At 44.3% G+C, this 27,789-nt stretch overlaps 1 protein-coding gene across 9 annotated transcripts in view; it reads right to left on the bottom strand.

Moving 5' to 3' along the window:
• Nucleotides 1–27,789, bottom strand: part of LOC139384226 (ArfGAP with SH3 domain, ankyrin repeat and PH domain 2a) — a 90,254-nt gene that overhangs the window by 23,484 nt on the left and 38,981 nt on the right. For 5 of the 9 annotated variants that reach the window (XR_011628820.1, XM_071128956.1, XM_071128958.1 and 2 more), the window contains exons 3-10: nt 23,862–24,007; nt 18,815–18,889; nt 4,465–4,514; nt 2,612–2,741; nt 2,423–2,508; nt 2,264–2,339; nt 2,029–2,114; nt 78–188 (exon numbers count right to left, since the gene is read on the bottom strand). Coding sequence is in view for 8 of the 9 variants with exons in the window: in XM_071128956.1 (XP_070985057.1) it covers nt 78–188; nt 2,029–2,114; nt 2,264–2,339; nt 2,423–2,508; nt 2,612–2,741; nt 4,465–4,514; nt 18,815–18,889; nt 23,862–24,007 (760 nt within the window). In the remaining variant the exon portion in view is untranslated. Of the gene's footprint in view, nt 1–77; nt 189–2,027; nt 2,115–2,263; nt 2,340–2,422; nt 2,509–2,611; nt 2,742–4,464; nt 4,515–18,814; nt 18,890–23,861; nt 24,008–27,789 lie in introns of all 9 variants that reach the window. The other 4 variants (XM_071128957.1, XM_071128959.1, XM_071128960.1 and 1 more) reach the window with 2 other exon arrangements.

Raw genomic sequence — 27,789 nt, 5'->3', positions numbered from 1 at the left:
TTTTGTCTGGCCTTTCCATTTGGTTATTTGAATGTTTGTTGAAGATGATGCAAGTTCAACAGGAGAGAAACACTGACCCGTCACTCTTCTTGTAGAGGTTCCCACAGCGCTCAGTACCGTGCTCCTTGTTTCCCTGCGGCTGGTGCAAACTGTAGGTAGCGCTCTGTCGCACCTGGGAATCCTTCAACAATACCAGCGCACGCACGCACACACACACACACATAAGGATCTATGTAGGCAAAGGCACAAGACACTGCAGTGGGTGTGGTAAGTCTCAATTGTCTAAAGTGGCTTCCTCTCCTTGTTCATTTTCCTTTGTCAGCACTGATCTGAAAAATCCTGGATAAAATCTAGGATATGAGAGCAATATGGCAGACCGGGATGCTGGCTGGGGGATTTGCTTTAGTGCAGATGAAGTAGAAAAGGCAAGGAAGGGGAGCCTCTAGACTATTGAGATGCTGCCACTAAATAAATAAATAAATAAATATATATATGACAAGCAAAGCCTTGGGGTCATGCACTAGTGAGGTCACAGGGGAAACTGAGAGGGGGAGGGGCCAAGGCAACGACCTTTGAAAGATATTCTAAAGAAACATCTTCAGGGTTCTGTGTCTAACGTTACCATTGTCAACAGACAAATCTAGGAAGACAGGGTTGTACTCATTCAGTCACAACGTAGCACAATTTAAATGAAAAACAAGTCTTTCAGAAGTACAGATAGTACCTTCGCATTTCACTGTGTTCAGAGTGTTTTCTTACATTTGGTGCTTAATGAATACAACCCAGAAACAAATGCTCTCTATTGAAAATGCTTCAGACAAACTTCTCACTCTCCTTGAAACCACGACCACCGATAGACAAGCACAGCAAAGGGGGCGCTGAGGACACACTTACTCTCCTAGACTTGGTTCACAAAGAGGCGGCGGCAGCGAAGCAAAGAGGAGAACAGACAGGTAAGATATTGAGGCAGTAGCAAAAACAGTAGACTAGTTCTCCACGTAGTAGCCGACGCCAGAAAGTACGGAAGTACGTGTGTTACCCGTACGTCTCTTTGGATAAAAGCGTCTGGCAAACGAGAGCATTGAGCACATCAGCGTGCTTAACCATCGACCATTAATGACTGCTCTCAATGAGCGTGCTAAAGTTGACAGGGAGTGAAGGGGGCTTTGGTAACGTACATCAGGGTTTTGAACATGTAAGTGCATCACTCATAGGATATGAATGAGGCAGACTAGATGAGATACAGACTTACAGGCTTATATTATTGGATGACTAACTTGGGCATTAGACAGTGAAAAGACTAGCTAGGCCTATAGAGTTTGAGGGTTGCTGTGTGTGTGTGTGTGTGTGTGTGTGTGTGTGTGTGTGTGTGTGAGAGAGCGATCTGGATGGAATTATGTGATCCTTCCTTAATCCATAAGAAGTCCCACCCAGTTGACTACTTAAATGGGAGGATTTCATTTGGTTTTGCTCAACTCCTGTGTCCTTTCTCCTACCTCCTCTCTTCCTTTTTTTTTTTTTTTTTAAGGTCAAAGGTAAATCGCAGAGAGACGGCGAGGAGAGGGAACGTGGATGAAAATGTGCTTGAAATGGCTCTCCACTCGCGCATCAGGCAAATGTTTACACGGGTGGAATCCCAAATGAAATGTGTAAAGTAAAAACACATTTTATAGATGATAGAAAAAGTTCCATATGGTTTTTAAATGTTTGCATGCTTTTCTCCTTTGAGACAACAACGCCTGATTCAAAAGGGGGGGGGGGGGGGGGGCGGGCGGATTTTAAAACACGTCCGCGCTTGCAGCCGAAGTAGTTAAATCGCGGAGGGTAGCAGACTCCTTCGTTCGTACTACAAACAAAATTAACACACTTCAACAACTTATCAGTTTCTGGGTCATGGAGGAGAGGAAGGAGGAGTTGAGGACGGACTGCCCAAATGAGAATCTCCTAATGGTGAAAGTCCTCAATGGCGCTGCTCATGCTAAAACATACTGTGGGGCACTAGAGTGGTCGAAGTCTATGGGTGTTACCTCCTTCTGCTCCACCTGCAGCGCTGACTTGAGGACGTCCCGTAGCTGAGTGAGCTGCTTCCTCTCCTCGTCCTGGGCCTGCTTTATCTGGAAAGGTCATACAAAGGCCACAGGGGTCATAAAAAAGGTTACAGAGTCACACAGAATATGTTTGATGAATTCAGCACACCTGATGAAGGAAAGGGAAGTCCTTATGTACCCCATGAAGATGTCAACAGTAGTCTTGAGGAACTCACCGTGTGTAAGTCTGTGGCTAGTTTCTCTATGGATGGTTTGAGGTTGTCTACTGCTTTCAGCCCATCCTGAAAAAAACTAAGGGGAGTGACAAATCTACATCAGCCGCTTTCTCCACGAAGTGAGCACTTGGTCAAACGCTCACTGACTGCAGGACTTACTTGCACTGTGCGTGGAAATATTTGATGAGATTCTGGAGTAGGTCCACCCCTTTCTTGATCTTGATCTCGTTCACTTTGAGAAGATACTGCGAGACAGAATTTTACAATGTCAGAAAACCCTCCACTACAGCTGTGGACATGGCCCAACCTGGCAACCCAGGCCTGAGCTCCATCTCTTTCCTTACCCACCTCACACATCTGCAGCTGGAAGAACCTCCTCTCCTTCTCCATCTCCTCTGCGATCTCCGCCCCGCTGATCTCCGTGCGGATCATGCCGTGCTGCCGCGCGTGCTCCTTCTTCTCCTTCTCGATCTTAGTTCTGGGACAGGAAGTGACATCGTTGTGGGGGGGGGGGGGTCAAAGGGCATTTCCAACCAGACACACACCAAACAGGAAATATACAGAAGGGAAGGGGGAGGGCATTCCATGCAAAAGGGCATTATTTTCTAGCTCAGCATATTCTCTTTAAAAAGGATGCAGCATTTGGCTCCTCCTATGAGGAAGCTTAGGGAGACTTAAGTGACGCCTGTTTTCGTTTTAGATTTGAAAGCAGACGGCCTCTCACTCATGCCTTTGGGTGTTAGGTCCTCGTCACTGTGGCCCATCGCTAAACCAACGTTAATGACTTGCCTGTATTTTTCCCCACCTCTGCCTGCAGTCAGTGAACAGCTTGGCCCATTTGGAACCATCAAGACACAGATGCAACAAGGCCATTCCAAAGGAAACTGAACCAAGGGGGGGAAAAAAAAACTACAAACGGATCATACCAACAAAGACAAGACAGAGAGGGGGGGGCATCAAGCTGATGTCAAAGTGGTGTGAATGCATGAGCCAGCGCTGCACTATGGTCTGCTCCTGCAAGTCGACTATCATCTACTGCTGTTCCGGAAAACATTTGATTCAAAAAGACACTTAAAAAGAAGTCAGTTCCTGCCGCTGCGTCACAAACATTCATCCGTCTCAGGTAAAGTCATCTGGGTTATATTCGGTTTATTGGTTGGCTTCCTTTTTTTTTTTAAGACTCAAACTGTCATTAGGTAAGACATCAAGATGTGACTGCTTTCATTAGTAGAACACCTACAAAGCTGTCACCTTAAATCCTCAGCCCAGAAGCATAGGAGTAGAGAGAAAGCTTAAAAAAAAACAGCCACAAGCGCCACCAAAGACCGTTGACACAGAGATGGAGACAAAATGGGACTCTGTGGTGACAATGTGGTGACTCTGTGGTGACGATGGTCAGGGTGCTACTCGCAAACTTTAAGGCGGTCGGGGCCAGAGTGGAGTTTGGGGCAGAGAGTCTAATCTCTTTCGGTCTGCAAAACATGGACAGGTCTCATTATAACCGCAGACAAAGAGATTAGAGATATGAGAACACATCCGATTGTGATCGGAAAAGTTCAAAGAACATCAGAGCAGATGGGACAACGATGTTCTAGGCCAAGCATAGTACTGCCCTCCGTTGACAGCAGACTAGCGGAGAGCGTCAATGGAGCAACAAGTCAGTACCGTCTCGTCGTCAGATTGGCGCGGCAGAAGAAAATGCATTACCCTTTCAGTAAAGAATGTCCTTTGCAGCTTGGAAAATATATCAGAGTACTATAAAATTTCATATACCGTTGCATGCAGAAATCACAGTGTAGACAGAGGGGTAAAGATGGCTTATTATTCTGGGTGTATTCATTGATGATTGCAAGGTGAGGTTGGTTGGGGAGTAGTGGTCATTACAAGCACAGAGATGAGACAGGACATTTCACATTGCATCTCATTCAAAATATTGCTTATGGTGATACAAATCGGGCTCTATACCAAATGACAAATATACAGTCAAATGCATAACTACTATGACAGTACCAATATCTAGAGGTTATCAAAACGCTTGAGAGTCAGTTGAACCGACTGCTACAGTACGGCCATAGAATGAACCAACGGATCAAAAGACAATGGACTGATCATCTGATCGTCTTCGTACTCTAAGCTAATAATGTCAATTGGCCAGAACCTAATTTCATATTGGCGGTAGTAAAATATTTTGAAAAACTTACACTTTTGTTTCATAGTCTTTCCAGGACTTATCAAATGGCTTTTTCAGGTCCTGTGAAGAAGAAAAAAAATCAGAAAGAAACCAACGTCAGAGCTTCCAATTCAGAAACAAAATGATTCAGTTTTTGTTGGCACTAACGTCACTAGTTAAAAGAGGCTAGAAAAACATATCAACATGGTCATGTGATATTAAGCATACCACGGCACACACAGACAGCGTTACTATATCTAGAAGGCACTGACGCTACGGTACACATCATTACTCCAGTCAGTTAATGTTTACGTGATGTTACAAGCTCAGGGAAAACCCCATCCTTGTCAATCTCCCTGCACTAGCCAAAAGGTCAACAAAGCACGCTGCCAATACATGACTCAGTCTTGTCACCCTTTTCCTCGTCGTTGCCGTGGACGACGATAGCGTACAAAGTGCTAGCGTTGAAAACAAAAAGAGCAGTGTTCAGAATCGTAACGTGGTTTAAGTGGCCACACAGCTGAACAGATTTCCCATGGTCACAGAGTAGCGTTCAACAGCTGTTTGAGCAAATGTTAAATTATGCAACGCTTTTCAGGCACCGCGCCAATGAATAAACAGTGATTAGTGACAAACAAAAACAGACATTAACTGGCGAAATTGCCCGTGTCATTTTTTCCTCCAAACACCGCAGCGGCAGCCATAATCGCTGCTTCCGAGGCCATTGGAAAAAAAGGCCGTGGTAAAACATGATGAGATCAATGGATTATCTGATTGCACTGAGAATCTGCTTGTTTCTTTTCATGTTGATTTGCTGATTGCATCCCAATCAACAATTGTGGAGAGCACTGATTGCTACTGTAAGTGTTGTTTTTTTTCAGACTAAAAAAAAATGACTGCAAGTAAGTAGCCGCAGGGGTTTTTATGGAGTCATTAACTGGAATGAAAAATGAGTTGGTATAAAATGTGATGCATCCTCTAACAAAAGCAAATCTTTCTAAAGCTTTGCTACAATACACTTATTATGGCATTATTACAATAAATATGTTGCCATTTTGCGGTCATTATATTAAATTGATTGCTTGACAGCCCATTCTCTTAGAGATGTTCCCTCTGTTGACCCCTGGGCCTGTATACACAAAGCAACTCAGAGTAGGAGAGCTGATCTTCTCAGGTCCCAACCTTTCAATATAAAAATCATATTCATTCATATCTAAAAAATAAAAAAAAAGAGGCAAAACTGATCCTAGATCAGCACTCTTACTCTGGGACGCTTTGTGGATACCAGCCCAGACCTCTTCAAAACAAGTGTGGCAGTCATGGATCCATGGTCATTGGATCATGGTCTGACGAAAGAGAAAAAAAGAGAGAGACAAAGAGTGTGAGAGAAAGGGAAATAGAGGAAGCAAGATAAAAAAAATGACAAGGAGAACACTGGCTAAAAATACAAGCCGCGGAAGCGAGACGAGTTGCGCCGAGTGGCACATTGTCCAAGTGCAGCATTCCTCTCTCATTCACAGCGGCTCGATGGGAAATTAAGTGAGGAGCTAGCTACTGTGAGAGTGGGGAACAACCGTAGGGAGTGAAGTGAGGAGCTAGCTACTGTGAGAGTGGGGAACAACCGTAGGGAGTGAAGTGAGGAGCTAGCTACTGTGAGAGTGGGGAACAACCGTAGGGAGTGAAGTGAGGAGCTAGCTACTGTGAGAGTGGGGAACAACCGTAGGGAGTGAAGTGAGGAGCTAGCTACTGTGAGAGTGGAGAACAACCGTAGGGAGTGAAGTGGGGCGCTAGTGTCAGATGGTGAGTGTAGCTGGTGCATGAAGTCAGGCGCACGAGAGCAGAATGAGTGAGCAACGTACGTTTACTCAACAAGTGGGAGGTAACAATTACACTTGACCCAAAACAAGACGGTAAAGATAACGCACGGGTGACCACAGCACCCGTCAAAAACCCAGGCATCAAAACAAACCTGACTGAACATGTAATAATCCCCACAACAGCATGGGGGGGGAACAGAGGGTTTAAATACAGGAACAAGTAATCGTGAAATGGAAAACAGGTGTGTGAAAACAAAGACAAAGGAAAAAGAGGACCGCCGAGCACCGCCCGAACAAGGAGAGGCACCGACTTTCGGCGGAAGTCGTGACAGCTAGCTTCCACACAACAACATGGAACATGGCAGGGCAACTTAGCTGTGTGGAATGCTGGAAGAGCACAGCTGAACAGGGTTCACCTCCCATCCACTCTACCAAATCAAGGGCAAATCAACATGCACCCTCTCTTTAATGAGTTTCACCAGAATAGATATTTGGGAGACAGAGGCTTTAAAACCAAACGTAACACTCCTGTAAAGTTCTTATCCTGCAGTAGCCTCTTTCTTTGTCAAGTTTCTTAGTTCAATTCTTATCACCGTTACCACTGTCCTTGTCAAATTGAAGACAGCGGACTGACCTTGAATGCTTCAATGTGAAGTGTACTTTCCTGTGCTCCTGAATGGGATGGGTCCACTGTTGGAGGTGATAGAGTAGTGGAAGATCCCTGTCCAGTGAGTTGGAACGGGACCTATTCAGACTGCTACGCGGACAGAGCCTTTTTCACCAAAACCTCAAATAGAAAACATGCAATTTACAGCTTTCAACCTCTATTCCAATGTCGTCTTGAACCTGGTCTTGTTGCTGTCAAGGGCACCTGTTACAATTCCATGAAACATGATCAGCCTCTACTTTTCTTGGTGAGAAATAAATGGTGAGATCACTCCTTTGGCAGAGCTTCTTGAAGCTAAAAGGGGGGGGGGGGGGGGGGGGGGGGGCTCATGTCAGTGATGTGTGTGATGAGTCATGGTGTGTGTAAAAAAAAAAAACTTTAAACAACAATAGATACAAAGGATCAAGAGGTTTAGCGCTGGAAGGGATGACATCATCCCAGTGTCAGGTCTAATATGTAAATCCCCTTGGCTCTGGGGTTTTGTGGTGTCAGCACTTTCCGCCAGTCTGCTTATGTTCAGTGTTTGGAGTGGGAGTGTGGTTAAGGAGGTGGACACTGGACAGAGCCTAAGGGCCCATGCAGCAACAATAACCCATATGCGCCAAGTATGAGGGCCTGAGCCAGCACTGAACCGCAGACAGACAGGGAGTGAAGATGCCGTATCTTGGTTGGTTGTTCCGGTCTGGAACCATCCTAGGCTGCCACCTTTCCAACAAGTCAGTTTGTCACATTTCTGCCCTGCTAGTGCTGCCCCAGTCAACTGGAAGTGATGTTATTGTGAAGTGGACATGTCGTCTCGGAGCAGCAACAACTCAGCCGCGGAGTGGTAGGCCACACAAACTCACAGACATGTGCTGAAGCGTGTAGAGCATTGAAATCACCCGTCTTCGGTTGCAACACTCACTAGAGTCCCAAACTGCTTCCGGAAGCAACGCTGGCACAAAAACTGTTCGTTGGGAGCTTCATGAAATGGGCTTCCATGTCCGAGAAGCCACCATGTGCAATGCCAAGCGTTGGTTGGAGTTGTGTAAAGCTCACCGCCATTGGACTCTGGAGCAGCGGAAACACGTTGGAAGCTGTTCTTTTTTTAACTAGGAAAGTGAGTGAAGAACAAATTCTAATTTTACAATGATGGTCTACCCCAGCCAAACCCTCCCCTAATCCGGATGACACTGGGCCAATTGTGTGCCGCCCTATGGGACTCCCGATCACGGCCGGTTGTGATACAGCCCGAGATCGAACCAGGGTCTGTAGTGTGACACCTCTAGCACTGAGATGCAGTGCCTTAGACCACTGCGCCACTTATAGCAGCAAAGGGGGGACCAACTACAGATTAATGCCCATGATTAACCATGTGTATATTGAAAGTGTGTGCTTCCACACAGGTGTGGTTCCCGAGTTAATCACTTAACATCCCATCATACTTAGGGTCATGTATAGAAGTGGCCAGTTGTCCATTATTTTAGCTACCGTAGCTGGAAGATCTCAGTGACTTTGAAAGAGTGGTCTCAAAGGAGCATAGGGGGTTTAAAGTGTGTGTGTGTGTGTGTGTCACCATATCTCAACCCAATTGAACACTTACGGAATTTCTCATGAAAGAATAGTGCCGCATTCCTCCGATAGAGTTCCAGACACTTGTAGAATCTCCGCCAAGGCGCATTGAAGTTCTGGCCCCACATTGACACTATGTTGGGTTTCCTTTATTTTGGCAGTTACCTGTACTTCACATACAGTGTACCTAGCCCTTTTCAACTGAAGTAACTTATACATCTTAATCATGGCTTACTTAAAGCTCTCTGGGGCTGTCTCTGCCTCAGTAGAAGCAGACGGGACCCAGGCTAATGTCACCAGACAGACCAGTAACGTTCCTACTTGTACATCCTTTATCAGACACTGTCCATGCGGAAGTACCAACAAAAATGGCAGGAAGTGAGAGGAAACCAAAAAACTACAGGGTCGTTTTGTGCCATAACCTTACAACCCCAGAGAACAGAATGTTAAACACCTCGATCTTTCCCCCAGTTGAGGTTAAACAGCAGGATGGAGAGATGAGTGGAGCGTAAAATGGCCTGTAATGGACCCGAAAGGAGCCGCAAGGTAAGCGGCTACTTTTCATGGGTCCACTACTCTCAATAGGCCTGGAGTTGAACCACTTCAGCAGACTTCTCCAATGCATCACTAGCTGAAAATGTACTCTGCGGAGGGATTGTTTCAGTGAGGACAGAATATATCCCAACTACCGTGGAGCACAGACGCTCTCTTTGAGCACAAAACAGTTGCTTACATGACACTTTCACAGCCCTCAGGAGTCTATTGCTCTCCATCCCCCACAGCAGGAGAAATCAGTGCGGTCTCAGGTAATCCCTACCATTATAATCACAGCTCTATCATAATAGGGATACAGATGTTCATATTCCAACATAAGTCAAAATCTTGAACCTATAAAGTTGAATCCCATTGTTAGTTCTGTTACTGTTACAAATGGGACGCCCACCGTGGCTAGCAAAAGCTAAACCAATGCTATTAGTTTAAAAGTGAAAGCCCACTGTGGGTAGCTCTCCCTGTTCTATTGGCTCAAATGTAAACATCAGTGACCTGTCGACCTCTGATCGTTTTTTGTGCTTGCTTGGGAGACCTTACAAGCAACCCCGAAATGGGCAACAAATAGCTTGCATTAACATATTTAGCCTCATGAAGTGGATCACTTGCTAACGTCGACAACATTCATATACTGGCCATCTCTGAAACTCCCTTAGATACGGCGCCTTCAAAAAGTATTCACAACAATCATCTTTTCCCACGTTATTGTGTTACAGCCAGAATTTAAAATGGCTTATAAACAAAACAACACCCCCAAGTGGAGTTGTTGCAAGACAAATTACTTAAAAAGGAAAAGCTGAAATTTCTCAAGGCAACAAGAATTCAACCCCTTTGTTATGGCAAACCTAAATAGGTTGAGGGGTAAAAAAATATATAAAAAAATAAGCAAAAGGGACCCTATTGGTAGATTGATAAAAATAGTGTTTAATGGCTCAACAACATTGTTGTTTTTCCACAATACTAACCTAAATGACAGAGTGAAAAGAATTAAATGTGTACAGAATAAAAAAATATTCCAAAACGAGCATCCTGTTTACAACAAGACACTAAAGTAAAACTGAAAAGAATGTGGCAAAGAAATAAACTTCATGTCCTCAACGCAAAGCGTTATGTATGGGGCAAATCCAACACAACGAGTGCCACTTCATATTTTCAAGCATGCTGGTGGCTGCATCATGTTTATGGTATGCATGTGATGGGCAAGGAATAGGGAGTTTTTTAGGATAACAATTAATGGAATAGAGCTAATCACAGACAAAATCCTAGAGGAAAACTTGGTTTGTCTGATTTCCAACAGACGCCGGCAGACAAAATTCCCCGTTCAACAGGACAATAAACTAAAACACAAGGCATACCAAGATAACATGCAACGTTCCTGAGAGGCCTAGTTACAGTTTTGACTTATAATCGTCTTGAAAATCTATGGCAAGACTTAAAAATGAGGGGAGGGCTGCCGTTTTACGGGCTCCTAACCAATTGTTCTATTTGTGTGTTTTTTCACGCACAAAATGTTTTTGTTTTTTTAAACAACGTATTTTGTACATAGATGTTGATGCTACACAGTCTCTTATGACCGAAAATAGTTTTTGGGATATCAGAACAGCGATAACTCACCTCGAACTGGACAATTTTTTCATTGACGAGTCAGACGCAAAGGATATAATGTTGTTTCCAGACGAGGCCCAAATCCCCGTCAATCGCATGAAGACAATAAGGAAATTACAGGGGGCTTTGTGAGAATTTGTCGGCTACCATCCATTCTAAACTCAGCAAAAAAAGAAACATACTCTCACTGTCAACTGCGTTTATTTTCAGCAAACTTAACACATGTAAATATTTGTATGAACATAACAAGATTCAACAACAGACAATATCTGAACAAGTTCCACAGACATGTGACTAACATAAATTGAATAATGTGTCCCTGTAAAGGGGGGGGGGGGGGGGGTTCAAATCCAAAGTAACAGTCAGTATCTGCTGTGGCCACCAGCTGCATTAAGTACTGCAGTGCATCTCCTCCTCATGGACTGCCCCAGTTTTGCCAGTTCTTGCTGTGAGATGTTACCCCACTCTTCCACCAAGGCACCTGCAAGTTCCCGGATATTTCTGGAGGGAATGGCCCTCACCCTCTGATTCAACAGGTCCCAGACGTGCTCAATAGGATTGAGATTTTGGCTCGTCGCTGGCCATGGCAGAACACTGACATTCCTGCCTTGCAGGAAATCACGCACAGAACGAGCATTATGGCTGGTGGCATTGACGGACCCTCCACCTCCAAATCGATCCCGCTCCAGAGTACAGGCCTCGGTGTAACACTCATTCCTTCTACAATAAACGCAAATCCAACCATCACCCCTGGTGAGACAAAAGTCATGAATCGTCAGTGAAGAGCACTTTTTGCCAGTCCTGTCTGATCTAGCGACAGTGGATGTGCCCATAGGCGACGTTGTTGCCGGTGATGTCTGTTGAGGACCTGACTTACAAAAGGCCTACATGCCTTCAGTCCAGCCTCTCTCAGCCTATTGCGGACAGTCTGAGCACTGATGGAGGGATAGAGAGTTCCTGGTGTAACTCGGGAAGTTGTTGTTGCCATCCTGTACCTGTCCCGCAGGTATGACGTACCGATCCTGTGCAGGTGTTGTTACACGTGGTCTACCACTGCGAGGACTATCAGCTGTCTGTCCGGTCTCCCTGTAGCACTGTCTTAGGCGTCTCATAGTACAGACAGTGCAATTTATTGCCCTGGCCACAACTGCAGTCCTCATGCCTCCCTGCAGCATGCCTCAAGCAAGTTCACGCAGATGAGCAGGAATCCTGGGCATCTTTCTTTTGGTGTTTTTCCAGAGTCAGTAGAAAGGCCTCTTTAGGACCCTAAGTTTTCATAACTGTGACCTTAATTGCCTACTGTCTGTAAGCTGTTAGTGTCTTAACGACCGTTACACAGGTGCATGTCCATTCATTGTTTATGGTTCATTGAACAAACATGGGAAATGGTGTTTAAACCCTTTACAATGAACATCTGAAATAATTTGGATTTTTATGAATTATCTCTGAAAGACAGGGTTCTGAAAAAGGGCCGTTTCTATTTTGCTGAGTTTATTAGCCAACGTGCAATCACTGAAGAATAAACTGGATGAGCTCCGTTTAAGACTATCCTCCCAACGGGACATTAAAAACTGTAATATCTTATCATCGAGTCGTGGCTGAACAATGACACGGTTGGCTGGGTTTTCTGTGCATCGGCAGAACAGAATAGAATAGCTACAGTGGGGCAAAAAAGTATTTAGTCAGCCACCAAGTTTTCCCACTTAAAAAGATGAGGCCTGTAATTTTCATCATAGGTACACTTCAACTATGACAGACAAAATGAGAAAAATTCCAGAAAATCACATTGTAGGATTTTTTATGAATTTATTTGCAAATTATGGTGGAGAATAAGTATTTGGTCATTAACAAAAGTTTCTCAATACTTTGTTATATACCCTTTGTTGGCAATGACAGAGGTCAAATGTTTTCTGTAAGTCTTCACAAGTTTTTCACACACTGTTGCTGGTATTTTGGCCCATTCCTCCATGCAGATCTCCTCTAGAGCAGTGATGTTTTGGGGCTGTTGCTGGGCAACACGGACTTTCAACTCCCTCCAAAGATTTTCTATGGGGTTGAGATCTGGAGACTGGCTAGGCCACTCCAGGACCTTGAAATGCTTCTTACGAAGCCACTTCGTTGCCCGGGCGGTGTGTTTGCTGAAAGATCCAGCCACGTTTCATCTTCAATGTCCTTGCTGATGGAAGGAGGTTTTCACCCCACCCCATTCATTCTTTCCTTTACACGGATCAGTCTTCCTGGTCCCTTAGCAGAAAAACAGCCCCAAAGCCTGATGTTTCCACCCCCATGCTTCACAGTAGGTATGGTGTTCTTTGGATGCAACTCAGCATTCTTTGTCCTCCAAACACGACGAGTTGAGTTTTTAGCAAAAAGTTATATTTTGGTTTCATCTGACCATATGACAGTCTTCCAATCTTCTTCTGGATCATCCAAATGCTCTCTAGCAAACTTCAGATGGGCCTGGACATGTACTGGCTTAAGCAGGGGGACACGTCTGGCACTGCAGGATTTGAGTCCCTGGCGGCGTAGTGTGTTACTGATGGTAGGCTTTGTTACTTTGGTCCCAGCTCTCTGCAAGTCATTCACTGGGATTTTTGCTCACCGTTCTTGTGATAATTTTGACCCCACGGGGTGAGATCTTGCGTGGAGTCCCAGATTGAGGGAGATTATCAGTGGTCTTGTATGTCTTCCATTTCCTAATAATTGCTCCCACAGTTGATTTCTTCAAACCAAGCTGCTTACCTATTGCAGATTCAGTCTTCCCAGCCTGGTGCAGGTCTACAATTTTGTTTCTGGTGTCCGTTGACAGCTCTTTGGTCTTGGCCATAGTGGAATTTGGAGTTTGACTGTTTGAGGTTGTGGACAGGTGTATTTTATACTGATAACAAGTTCAAATAGATGCCATTAATACAGTTAACGAGTGGAGGACAGAGGAGCCTCATAAAGAAGAAGTTACAGGTCTGTGAGAGTCAGAAATCTTGCTTGCATAATTTGTAAATAAATTCATAAAATATCCTACAATGTGATTTTCTGGAAAAAATTCTCGCATTGTGTCTGTCATAGTTGAAGTGTACCTATGATGAAAATTACAGGCCTCTCTCATCTTTTTAAGTGGGAGACCTTGCACAATTGGTGGCTGACTAAATACTTTTTTGCCCCACTGTATATCCGGTAAGACGAGAGGCCTGCTATAGACCAGAGTGCTAACAGTCAGTATCTGGATAATATGTGTGAAATGCTTGATTGTTGATATCAACAGAGGTATATTTTTTGGGTGACCTAAACATTTTCATCAAGCTGTCCACTCAAGATGAAGTTTCAAACTGTAACCAGTGCTTGCAACCTGGTTCGGGTTATCAGTCAACCTACCAGGGTATTTACAAACAGCACAGGAATGAAATCATCCACATGTATTGATTATATCTTTACTAACGCTATAGAAATCCTCTCTTAAGCCGTATCCACACCCATTGGATGTAGCAATCATAATATAGTAGCCATATGTAGGAAAACCAAAGTTCCAAAGGCTGGGTCTAAAATATTGTACAAGAAGTCCTACAAAATGTTTTCTAGTGATTCCTAGGACAAGGACAGTAGGAAAGCCTGACAAAGGCTACAAACCATCACAGGCTATAAACCAAAAAGACATTTTATGACCGTCGAAAATGACCTTGCTTTGGCAAATCATTTCAACCGTTCCAATTGTAGCTTTAACATGTGTGATATTTTACATTGCAGCAGAAAGTGGCCTTGGACAATATAAAACAGCATGCCAGCTGTTGATATACATATTTCCATGAATGACGTCAAGCAATACTCTCAACGGGTCATTCCACGAAAATCATATGGTCCAGATGGCGTCAGCAGCAAGGCACTTCAGGCCAAAACAAACTCTCTCTGGTCTCTCATCCCAATTAGACTCAAACCAATTTGCATACCGTGACTCCATGAGTGTTGATGCGTTACTGGTCACGCTGAACAATCTCTACGAACATTTAGAATAGGCAAATAGCCTAGTGAAAATTGTATTCATTGACTGGAGGATAAACTGGGGAATTTGGGTGTCAACTCTACTGATCAAGTGGATTAATAGCTTCCTTGTGATCCGTACTCAACAAGTGAAGTTTAACTCCGCCATCTCTACATCGAGAACAGTGAATACGGGAGCCCCTTGCGTACTTTCACGAATACTGTACACAAACAATTGTCAAGCCCGACGCAGCCCACAAGATTTTTTAAATACGCGGATGACACCGCTGTTGTGGGTTTCCTCCACCCAGAATAAGCCTCAAGGTTTTGAAAGAGAAAAGGCTAAATTTGTTCAGCGGTGTGCAGATAACTTTCTTGTAATAAACATTAAGAAAACAAAAAGAGATGGAACTTGATTTGAAAAGGAACAAAAACGCCACTACCCCCTACGAAGATTAATGGGGAACCAGTCGATAGAGTAACCACATATGGGAATCTGCCCTGCAGAGTGTAATGTCCTTTGGTCTAAAACGCCTGTTTGGAAACATGCGAGTGCAAGACCAAGTCAAGCTACAGCGCTCGATTAAGACAGCGGGAAGGATAATTGGTATATCTCACGAATCAGCCACCAACCTGTACACAAAAAGCATCCTCCTAAAAATCGAAAGCATTTTACAGGACAGTTCATCACCTTCACTCAAACTTCAGTCACAGCAGCAGCCGGACAAGAGGAAAGAAACTTTGTCAAAAGAAAATGAAAACAGATCGATATGGGGACTCTTTTATTCCAAAAGCCACTTTCACTTTAAATGTGTAGCTATAGCACTTTGAATGAATTAGTGTCGTTTCTGTGTACCGTCTGTTTAAGCACATGACCAAATAAATTCCCCCCCTGGTGGGTTAATAAAGTTGCCACTTTGAATCACAATCCTATGTCGAAAAGATGTCAAAATGATTTACTGGTCTGTTGTGTGTAATGAGGAGCAACCTAGACCCATAGGGCGGCGCACAATTGGCCCAGCATCGTCCGGGTTTGGGTTTGGCCGGGGTAGGCCGTCATTGTAAATAATAATTTGTCTTTAACCGACTTGCCTAGTTAAATAAAAGGTTAAATAAATAAAAAATGGCATTGTTTCTTCCAGTTATTGATAAGCAGGCGCCTGACTGTTCAGTGTCTGAATAGGTGCAACACCTTCCTCCTGTTCTCCACAGGTGCCTTCCCTGAGGGAGGAGAGGAATAATGATGGAGAAAGCAAGAGAGGAGGGAAAAGGTCCCGTGGCAGTGTAAGTGAGAGATGGTGAACATTACATACTGCAAGCTGGGGATGGAAAGTCTTTAATTGTCTCTCTTAACAGTCTCGCACGCATTCCCTCTTTCTCTCCCCTCACCCCCCAGTGGTAATGGAGAGACAGGCTGTGTGAATCAGAGCAGAAAGCACCATGACTTGCACCCCATTAGCCCCATGTCAGGAGTGTAATGAGAGTCACCAGTGGGGTAATGAGCAAATCTGCACCACTGCTTCTCCCGCTCTGTCAGTACTCACAGTTCAATGGCCTACTTGCTTCCCTCTGTCAGTCCAGATAGGCCCTGTACTAGGGCTGTCCCCAACTGAAAAACATCTTGGTTGACCGAAAGTCTGTTCTTTCGACCAATCGGTCGCCATTTTTCAACGTATATTTTTCCATATATAGACACACACTATGGTTTGAATAAAATCAACTATATGCATTGAGCTTGTCTGATGCTTTAAGCTTACAGTTTGATGAAATAAGACAAATGCCTTAAGAGGGCGCCAGAGGTCTAGCTAACCAGAAGAAAAAAAAAACTGAACCAACTACTCTCCGAGGAGTCGCAACCTTTGTTGTGGAATGCTAACTTACCATTTCTACCGAACTGTGTGACAGTTATTGTTTTCATATGCACATTTTCGTGAAACTGTTTCATTTCATTTATAAATGTCTTCATATCTCAAAATCGTTGTCAAGCGTTTCGTCAAAATTCTATCCAAATCTAAATGAAAATGACAAACCTAAAAAGTAACTTCTAACTTACACAGTCTACATAAAACCAACGAATAAAAACATTGCAGCCTGCAGGTAGAACATTTCCTGATAAAAATAAATATCCTATAAATCACATTGGCTACACATGGCCTGTCTCCAACAAACTTGAAACATTGTACCAACTATTAACTTGGGACAGACCTGAAGCTTGCACTAAGGAACTTTCAGCACTGTATAAAACATTCTGGCCCTCAGAGTTTCCTGTGCGAGTGAGCGGACGTGGATAAGAGGCCGTTCTTGACCTGGGCAGGAGCTCACCACAGCTGAGTACCGGCACCTCAAATGTTCTACTGCTTGAGCTTCTGTTCCTCTTATAGAATATTATCTCAAAAGTATTGTGGAGCTCCTGCACCTAAATATAAAAAGTACCAGCACCCAAAATGAGTCTCGGAATCTATTTCAGTCCAAGTCAAGCACTGATAAGAAGTAATCAGGTTTCCACTGGATCAGAGCATAACATTTCACGCCGAGTGGTTATTGAAAGGGAGAAAGCTGGAAAGATTTTTCAAAATGCAATGAGGAACTATTGTCAGCTCGGGGATTTGATCTTGCAACCTTTCAGGTTACAAGTCCAACGCTCTAACCACTAGGCTACCTGTCGCCCCAAATGATTACATTTGCGCGCAGGCCAGGTAGCCTATAGGCCTACTTCTATGCGTGCGCGCCATTACTCAACATTGACAGGAGCACTCTAATCAAAAGACGACTAAATTGATAAAACTCGTAAATGGAATGAAAAACAAACAAAACTTGTTTCTCACTAGTGTCGCATAGGCTGTGCGCTCTGCTAACAATGTTTCCACTGACAATGACAACTGGAAGAATAATATTGAATGCATTAAAATGAAAAATGACCTTAACCAAAAGTAACAAACATTGTCGATTAGAAATGATAGGAATTAACGGGTAAATGTAGTACTGCTGAGATATGTCATGGGGAATTGATAGACACTAACAATCAAAACGCAAACAATTCACACAATGAAGTCACGAAACAAGGAATGTGCACACATTGATGGGAAAGAGAGCATTCTGGAAGTGCATTGTGCATCTCGGGGCATGGTTAATCTGACATCTGTTTCCGGTGATATGGCCTCAGCAGAAGTCAGGGCATTCATTATTTTGTGTGCGTCGCAGAGCAGTGCTGTTGTCAAGGAAGTGAGTTTGTGTTTATACAGGATGTACCGCCCCCACCTACCGTCAACCAATCATGTCAATGTGGAGCTACACAGAGCCCTCCGCATTGTGATGTGGAACGGAGCTTGATTTGTCCTCTGCATGCCTTTGAAGGCTCTGCAATTGCGTCACACCCTCCAAATGGAGCCTCCGACCACATTTTCAGATCAAGCATGAATTGGCTTTGGATTAGTTCATTGAGATGGGCGCAAATTATTACATATATATGTCACTAATCGACTAAAACAATCTTGATCGACCAGCAGCCTAACGACCAAACAATAGACCAGTCGACTAATTGGGGTCAGCCCTACTCTGTGCACAAGCCTACTCGTTTAGGCTGATGTAGCCTGTGGATGCCAACAGTTAGAAAGGTGAGGGGTAGGGGGCATGGAAGAGAAGAAAAAAAAGAAAGCAAGAGTCCTTGGAGATTTTAAGAGGCTAGAGTGAGCAGCCATGGGATAGCCAGTCTCTCAGAGAGCGAGAGCGCGAGAGAGCGAGAGAGAGATCAGAGAAGACAGTAACGAGTGCTGATTGGATTAGAGGCCTGGCAGACTGTGCTGTCTGGGGCCGGCCTCCCATTGATATAAACAAGATTCTGATTGCATTCCTGCAGTAGGCTGTCTGCACCATCACACACTGGCTGACTGGTTTCTCCTGGAGCTAGTAGAATATGTGGGCTGGTCCCAGACTTTAAATGTATGACGGAGTGTAGTTACGGTGTCGTCTCGTGCAAGAGCAGTGTTTCCACCCCCAACACACACACACACACACACACACACAAATCATCCTCATCTCACACACCTTATCTGTTCTCCAGCAGCTACAAAACATGTACAGTACATAGTAATTACAACAGTGTAGTAGGGTAATGGAAGAGCTTTTACACAAATCCTTATGGACGTCTCTACTTTAATCTCTGCCTGTAATAACCAACACCCCACACAGTGTAACAGAAAGCCATGCAGGATAGTGTTCCTCACCCCTTTGACTCCTTTCAGGTCTCCTTTCAGCAGGCTGTCCAGAGGGAAGGTGATGATGTTGTTCATGTTCTGGAACTGAAAAGGACAAAGTGGAGAGGGCCTAGGTCAGAGGGGTTCAACGCGAGCATGGGTGAATAGTGACAACCACAGATAACACGTGCTCTTTAAACGCACTCACCTTAGCTGGTTGTGTGTGTGTGTGCGCATCTCTGTCTTTGTACAGACACTGTGTACTCTACAACGCTGTGTCTTAAAGTGATAATCTACTCCCTGAAATAAAAATCATGAAACTCCTGACAATTTGGTGAAATCCTAGGTTCTCTCAGTAGGTCAAATAACAATTTCACCATGATTGACCTTCTAGTGGTCTGTCTGTAAAACCAGGAAATGGTGTAGGACGCCATCATAGCCACGTACACCGACTACACCAAACTTTAGGAACACCTTCCTAATATAGAGTTGCTGCACCCCCTCGCATAGATTTTCAAGTAGATTTAAGGTGCTCTCGAGTGGCGCAGCGGTCTAAGGCACCGCATCTGAGCAAGTAGGCGTCACTACAGTCCCTGGTTCGAATCTAGGCTGTATGACATCCGGCCGTGATTGTGAGTCTCCTAGGGCGGCGCACAAATTGCCCAGCATCGTCTGGGTTTAGCCGGGGTAGATTGAAAATAAAAATGTGTTCTTAAACGGACTTGCCTAGTTAAATAAAAGGGTAAATATACTGCTAAAAAAAATAACATCCTAGATCTGAATTAAATAAATATTCTTATTAAATAATTGTTTCTTTACATAGTTGAATGTGCTGACAACAAAATCACACAAATTATCAATGGAAATCAAATTTATCAAAACATGGAGGTCTGGATTTGCACTCAAAATTAACGTGGAAAACCACACTACAGGCTGATCCAACTTTGATGTAATGTCCTTAAAACAAGTCAAAATGAGGCTCAGTAGTGTGTGTGGCCTCCATGTGCCTGTATGACCTCCCTACAACGCCTGGGCATGCTTCTGATGAGGTGGCGGATGGTCTCCTGAGGGATCTCCTCCCAGACCTGGACTAAAGCATCCGCCAACTCCTGGACAGTCTGTGGTGCAACACACATGGAGCGAGACATGATGTCCCAGATGTGCTCAATTGGATTCAGGTCTGGGGAACGGGGGGGCTAGTCCATAGCATCAATGCCTTCCTCTTGCAGGAACTGCTGACACACTCCAGCCACATGAGGTCTAGCATTGTCTTGCATTAGGAGGAACTCAGGGCCAACCGCACCAGCATATGGTCTCACAAGGGGTCTGAGAATCTCATCTCGGTACCTAATGGCAGTCAGGCTACCTCTGGCGAGCACATGGAGGGCTGTGCGGCCCCCCAAAGAAATACCACCCCACACCATGACTGACCCACCGCCAAATCGGTCATGCTGGAGGATGTTGCAGGCAGCAGAACGTTCTCCATGGCGTCTCCAGACTCTGTCACGTGCTCAGTGTGAACCTGCTTTCATCTGTGAAGAGCACAGGGCGACAGTGGTACATATGCCAATCTTGTGTTCTCTGGCTAATGCCAAACATCCTGCACGGTGTTGGGCTGTAAGCACAACCCCCACATGTGGACGTCAGGCCCTCATACCACCCTCAGGAGCTCTGGCAGTGCTCCTCCTGCTCCTACTTGCACAAAGGCGGAGGTAGCAGTCCTGCTGCTGGGTTGTTGCCCTCCTACAGCCTCCTCCACGTCTCCTGATGTACTGGCCTGTCTCCTGGTAGCGCCTCCATGCTCTGGACACTACGCTGACAGACACAGCAACCCTTCTTGCCACAGCTCGCATTGATGTCCCATCCTGGATTAGCTGCACTACCTGAGCCACTTGTGTGGGTTGTAGACTCCGTCTCATGCTACCACTAGAGTGAAAGCACCGCCAGCATTCAAAAGTGACCAAAACATCAGCCAGGAAGCATAGGAACTGAGAAGTGGTCTGTGGTCACCAACTGCAGAACCACTCCTTTATTGGGGGGGTCTTGCTAATTGCCTATAATTTCCACCTGTTGTCTATTCCATTTGCACAAAAGCATGTGAAATGTATTGTCAATCAGTGTTGCTTCCTAAGTGGACAGTTTGATTTCACAGAAGTGTGATTGACTTGGAGTTACATTGTGTTGTTTAAGTGTTCCCTTTATTTTTTTGAGTAGTGTATATATACACACACATTTTTTAATTCAAAACTGTAACTCCGCCACTCAGGAACATTCAATGTCCTTATGGTAAGCAACTTCAGTGTAGATTTGACCTTGTGTTTTAGGTTATTGTCCTGCTGAAGGGTGAATTCATCTCCCAGTGTCTAGTGCTTAGCTTCATTCCTTAACAATTACAAGCATACCCATAACATGATGCAGCCATCAGTATGCTTCAAAATATGGAGTGGTACTTAGTAATGTGTTGTATTTGACCCAAACATAACACTTTGTATTCAGGACAAAAAGTTAATTTCTTTGCCATTTTTTTGGCAGTTTTACTTTAGTTCCTTGTTGCAAACAGGATGCGTGTTTTGGAATATTTTTATTCTGTACAGGCTTCCTTCTTTTCACTATCAATTAGGTTACTATTGTGGAGTAACTACAATGTTGTTGATCCATCCACAGTTCTCTCCTATCACAGCCATTCAAACTCTGTAACTGTTTTAAAGTCACCATTGGCCTCATGGTGAAATCCCAGCACAGTTTCCTGAGTTAGGAACGACGCCTGTATCCTTGTAGTGACTGGGCGTATTGATACACCATCGAAAATGTAATTGATAACATCACCATGCTGAAAGGGATATTCAATGTCTGCTTTAAAAAAAAATCTTTACCCCATCTACCAATAGGAGCCCTTCTTCGCGAGGCATCGGAAAACCTCCCTGGTCTTTGTCGTTGAATCTTTGTATGAAATTCACTGATTGTGACTGAGGGACCTTACAGATAATTGTGTGTGTGGGGTACAGAGATGAGGCAGTCATTCAAAAATCATGTTAAAACACTATTATTGCACACAGAGTGAGTCCATGCAACTTATTATGAGACTTGTTAAGCACATATTTACTCCTGAACTTATTTAGGCTTGCCATAACAAAATGGGTTGCATACTTATTAACTCAAAACATTTCAGCATTTCGTTGTTTAATGAATCTGTCAATTTCAAAAACATAATTCCACTTTGACATTATGGGGTATTGTGTCTAGGCCAGTGACAAAAAAATGACAATTGAATCCATTTTAAATTCAGGCTTTAAGACAGCGAAATGTAGAAAAGGTCAAGGGGCGTGAATACATCATAAATACAGAAGTCTGTGCACCCCCTTCAAATTAGTGGATTCGGCTATTTCAGCCACACCCGTTGCTGACAGGTGTATAAAATTGAGCACACCGCCATGCAATCTCCATAGACAAACAATGTCAGTAGAATGGCCTTACTGAAGAACTCCGTGAGTTTCAACATGGCACCGTCATAGGATGTCAGTTCGTCAAGTGTCTGAGCTGGTAGAGCTGTTCCGGTCAACTGTAAGTGCTGTTTTTGTGAAGTGGAAACGTCTAGGAGCAACAACGGCTCAGCCACGAAATGGTAGGCCACACAAGCTCACAAAGGGTCCCAGAGTGCTGAAGCGCGTAAAAATCAGTCCTGGGTAGCAACACTCACCGAATTCCAAACTGCCTCTGGAAGCAACGTCAGCACAAAAACGGTTTGTCGGGAGCTTCATGAAACGGGTTTACATGGCCAAGCAGCCGCACACAAGCGTCGGCTGGAGTGGTGTAAAGCTCGCTGCCATTGGACTCGAACAGTGGAAACGCATTCTCTGGAGTGATGAATCATGCTTCACCATCTGGCACTCTGACGGACAAATATGTGTTTGGCGGATGCCAGGAGAACACTACCTGCCCCAAAGCATAGAACTGTAAAGGTTGGTGGAGGAGGAATAATGGTCTGGGGCTGTTTTTCCATGGTTCGGACTAGGCCCCTTAGTACCAGTGAAGGGAAATCTTAACGCTACAGCATACAATAACATTCTAGATGACTCTGTGCTTCCAACTTTGTGGCAACAATTTGGGGAAGGCCCTTTCCTGTTTCAGCATGACAATTTCCCCGTGCACAAAGTGAGGTCCATACAGTAATGCTTTGTGGAGATTGGTGTGGAAGACTTGACTGGCCTGCACAGAGCCCTGACCTCAACCCCATCGAACAACTTTGGGATGAATTGGAACGCCGACTGCGAGCCAGGCCTAAATCGCCCAACCTTGGCCGACCTCACTAATGGTTGTGGCTAAATGGAAGCAAGTCCCCGCAGCAATGTTCCAACATCCAGTGGAAAGTCTTCTCAGAAGAGTGGAGGCTGTTGTAGCAGCAAAAGGGGGGACCAACCATGATTTTGGAATGAGATGTTCAATGAGCAGGTGTCCACATACTTTTGGTTAAGTAGTGTACTTTCTGAAGGCACTGGATCTGCTGTGGAATAAAAGGCATGTGTGTGCGTGTGGAATTCCTACCCTAGGGACATGGAGAGATTTCCATCCTGCTCTAATTGTGTGCGTATACTCTGGGGTCAGAACGTTATCAGGAATCGGAGGCCTTTGGGGTAGATCAGTTTTCCATCACAACGTCCAAAGTGCTACTTGAAGACCAAATACCTGCTGGATCCAATTTACAGAGACCCCACTTTGAATCCAATATAGATTCAAACAACCCCCAAGCTTTATTAGAAACACCTGACAGAGTAATTCTAGAGGATTTTGCCTCACCACAAGAACAATGTCAATTTACACAGAGAGCGGATTCACTGTTGATTTATAATGTGTCGTCTCAAGAACTGACCAGGTGGGTTGCCAGGTATGGAACTAGGTTGCCATGTTGGAGTCAGAAGATGGAATGGCTAATGTCCTGGCTTTGATTCTCGGCAGCCTCATAACACTTATTTCATTCTAAATTCCTCAAGCTGGTAGACTTTTCATCATTCAAAACAAATAATTAGTTTGAAGGTGCATAATAGAACCAAACGGGGTTCATCTCAGTCTTTCCTCTCACCAGGTTTTTGAAGAGGGCGGTGAGCTCCTTGGTGAAGACCGAGAACTTGAGGAAGGCAGAACCCAGGTCGGGGTCGTCCCTGTAGACACAGTTCTCCCCAAACTTCTCCAGAGCCTGGGTGTACTGCTCCTCATTCTCCACATGGGCTGGAAGAAGAGGAGAGAAAGAAGGGATGAACACGGCAGCACCATGCCAGTGTGCATATTAACAATCACTCTGCCAGCGCCAAGCCAGTGTGCATATTAACAATCCCTCTGCCAGCACCAAGCCAGTGTGCATATTAACAATCCCTCTGCCAGCACCAAGCCAGTGTGCATATTAACAATCCCTCTGCCAGCACCAAGCCAGTGTGCATATTAACAATCCCTCTGCCAGCACCAAGCCAGTGTGCATATTAACAATCCCTCTGCCAGCACCAAGCCAGTGTGCATATTAACAATCCCTCTGCCAGCACCAAGCCAGTGTGCATATTAACAATCCCTCTGCCAGCACCAAGCCAGTGTGTATATTAACAATCCCTCTGCCAGCACCAAGCCAGTGTGCATATTAACAATCCCTCTGCCAGCCTGTCCTTCGGGTATGGACATCGGCGGTGGAAAAAGTACCCAATTGTAATACTTGAGTAAAAGTAACGATACCTTAATAGAAAATGACTCAAGTTACAGTGAAAGTCACCCAGTAAAATACTACTTGAGTAAAAGTCTAAAAGTATTCGGTTTAAAATATAGTTAAGTATCAAATTCCTTATATAAAGCAAACTGTTGTTTAAATGTAAAAAATGTACGGATAGCCAGGGGCACACTCCAACATCATTTATAAACGAAGCATGTTTGCTTCCACCAGATCAGAGGCAGTCAGGATGACCAGGGATATGTGAGTGAATTGGACCCTTTTCCAGTCCTGCTAAGCATCCAAAATACTTTTGGGTGTCAGGGAAAATGCACGAAGTAAAAAGTACATGATTTTCTTTAGGAATGTAGTGAAGTAAAAGTAATAAAAATAGTAAAGTACAGATACTTTAAAGTACTACTGAAGTAGGTTTTTTGGGGGTATCTGTACTGAAGTACTTTACACCACTGATGGACCTGCACACGGACCACACAGACCACGTGCACACGCACACTTTTTCTGATCCTTACATGGCAATCAATGAATAATAAATAGGGGCCTTGGTTAGAGTGCACAGTGCAGTGTGTGTGGAATTCCATTCACTTCCATATCCCCCCCCTCCATCTCTCTGGCATTGTCTTTGGGAAACAAGGACACAATGGGACAGGGAGAGAGTTGGAGAAGACGGTGTCTGCATCCCAAATGGGGATGGGTCAAAAGTAGTGCACTATATAAGGAACAGGGTCCCATTTGGGACACAGCCTGTGTCGTCACACTGGAGTGACTCCAGAGCAGCGGCCATGTGGCGGGGATGAGAAAAACAAAGGGCCTTGAAAGAGGAAGAGCGAGAGACTGGCGTCACCCAGTTAAAAGGGAACTATGGTTACACTGTCTGGGTTCAATTGTGCAGACGGAGCATCACAAACTCTCTCGTACAATGAGATGAAAGAAGAATTACTCATGAAAGTTGCCTTTCATTAGACTTTGGGAGTCGATAGACAAAACTGACAGTGTCACTGGTTACAGTTTGCACTTCCTGCTTGGAACCCAGCTAGCACATAACGTTCTGAGAACCAAATGTAGCTTCTTTTTTTAAAGAGCGTGTTTGTCCTATGGTTATTTTGCATACAACCTTCCCATAATGTTTCCTACAGGTTTTCTTAAGGTTCTATTTAAAAAAAGTAATTTTCTCCAATTATTCAGAGAACGTTAAGAAACAACGTTATTCTGTGTGAATTTCTGTACTTCTAAGAATGTTATTTAAAAACATACATCCGTTCTCAGTGTCAACAAAACTCTATCCTCTATCTTGTTAAGTGTGTTCAGGTGTGTTGGCCGCACCACTAATTGGCCACACCTGATCTTAATGAATGCTTGTTTCCTTTGAAAATCGGGTCTGTTTGAATTTACAAAAATGCACAGTTTTGTAAGAGTTAAAAAACATTGAAATCTCAGAACATTAAAACCCCAAAATTTACTTTCAGGGAACCATTAAAAAAAACATTCTCAGAACCTAAACTCTCCTTGCAATCAAAACATTTTTTGTTCCCAGAACAGGTGAAGATCTCACTTCCGAGGCCTCCCGAGTGGCGCAGCGGTCTACGGCATTGCATCACGACAGACCCGGGTTTGATACAGCTGACCGCGAACAGGAGACCCATGAGGCAGTGCACAATTGGCCCAGCGTCGTCCTGGAAAGGGGAGGGTTTGGCCGGCCGGGATGTCCTTGTCCCATCGCGCTCTAGCGACTCCTTGTGGCGAGACGGCCGCATGCTCACTGACATGGTCCCCAGTTGTACGGCGTTTCCTCCGACACATTGCTGCGGGTTGGCTTCCGGGTTAGGCGATCGGTGTGTCAAGAAGCAGTGAGGCTTGGCAGGGTCATGTTTCGGAGGACGCATGGCTCTCGACCTTCGCCTCTCCTGAGTCCATATGGGAGTTGCAGCGATGGGACAAGACTAGCTTCCAATTGGATATCACGAAATTGAGGAGAAAAGGGGTGTAAAAAAAATACATCTCAAGGCTTCGTTCCCAGAAGCAATAGGAAAACAAAAACGTACGTTCCCACAACTTCAAAATAACCTAATATGTTAGCTAAATGACTAAAATGTACATGTTACAGTTAGGTTGCTTCTAAAACTAAGGCTAAAGCTAATACAAATGGCTGTGGTATTTAAAAATGAGTCAAACCTAAGAGAGAGAGAGATGCCACCCGTGCGTGCGAGTGTGTGTGTGTGGAACAGGAAGTTGGCAATTCAACTAATCAAACCCAGCAGCACCACTTCAAGCAACAAAAGGGAAGTCCATAAAGCAGGACTGACAGATGTCAGCTAGCCTCAGACCCACACTTCATTAAGTGCTGCTCACAGCTAATAAACCAGAGGTGGAGAGGAACACTGGGATTTGAGGCACTGGTTGGGTGCAGGGAGAGTTGCCATGACAACCCAGAGACCTTCCCTCGAGAACTATGGTGAATCACTAAAACAATACCGAAATACACTCCGGAAAAAGGAACAGCACGTCAGAAATCAGCTCAAAGCAATTGAAGAATCCATAGACTCTAACCACTTCTGGGAAAATTGGAAAACAAAGAATTATCTATCCAAAATGGATATGTTTGGGTAAACCACTTCTCCAATCTTTTTGGCTCTATAACAAAAAAACAAACAGCAAAAACATATACATGATCAAATACAAAATCTTTGAATCAACTATTAAAGACTACCAGAACCCACTGGATTCTCCATTTACCTTGAATGAAATACAGGACAAAATAAAACAGCTCTCCCACCCAAAAAGGCCTGTGGTGTTGATGGTATCTTCAATGAAATGATTAAATATACAGACAACAACTTCCAATTGGCTATACTAAAACTATTTAACATCATCCTTAGCTCTAGCATCTTCACTAATATTTGGAACCAAGGACTGATCACCCCAATCCACAAAAGTGGAGACAAATTTGACCCCAATAACTACCGTGGGATATGCGTCAACAGCAACCTTGGGTAAATCCTCTGCATTATCATTAACAGCAGACTTGTACATTTCCTGAGTGAAAAAAATGTACTGAGCAAATGTCAAATTGGCTTTTTACCAAATTATCGTGTGACAGACCCTGTATTCACCCTGCGCACCCTAATTGACAAACAAACCAAAACAAAGGCAAAGTCTTCTCATGCCTTGTTGATTTCAAAAAAGCCTTCGACTAAATTTGGCATGAGGGTCTGCTATACAAATTGATGGAAAGGGGTGTTGGGGGTAAAATATACTACATTATAAAATCCATGTACACAAACAACAAGTGTGAGTTTAAAAT

Source organism: Oncorhynchus clarkii, chromosome 25, assembly GCF_045791955.1.
Source record: "Oncorhynchus clarkii lewisi isolate Uvic-CL-2024 chromosome 25, UVic_Ocla_1.0, whole genome shotgun sequence".
In the NCBI taxonomy this organism is placed as follows: Eukaryota; Metazoa; Chordata; class Actinopteri; order Salmoniformes; family Salmonidae; genus Oncorhynchus; species Oncorhynchus clarkii.
Note: the sequence above shows the minus strand (reverse complement) of the source record. Positions and strands in the feature narration are given on the sequence as shown.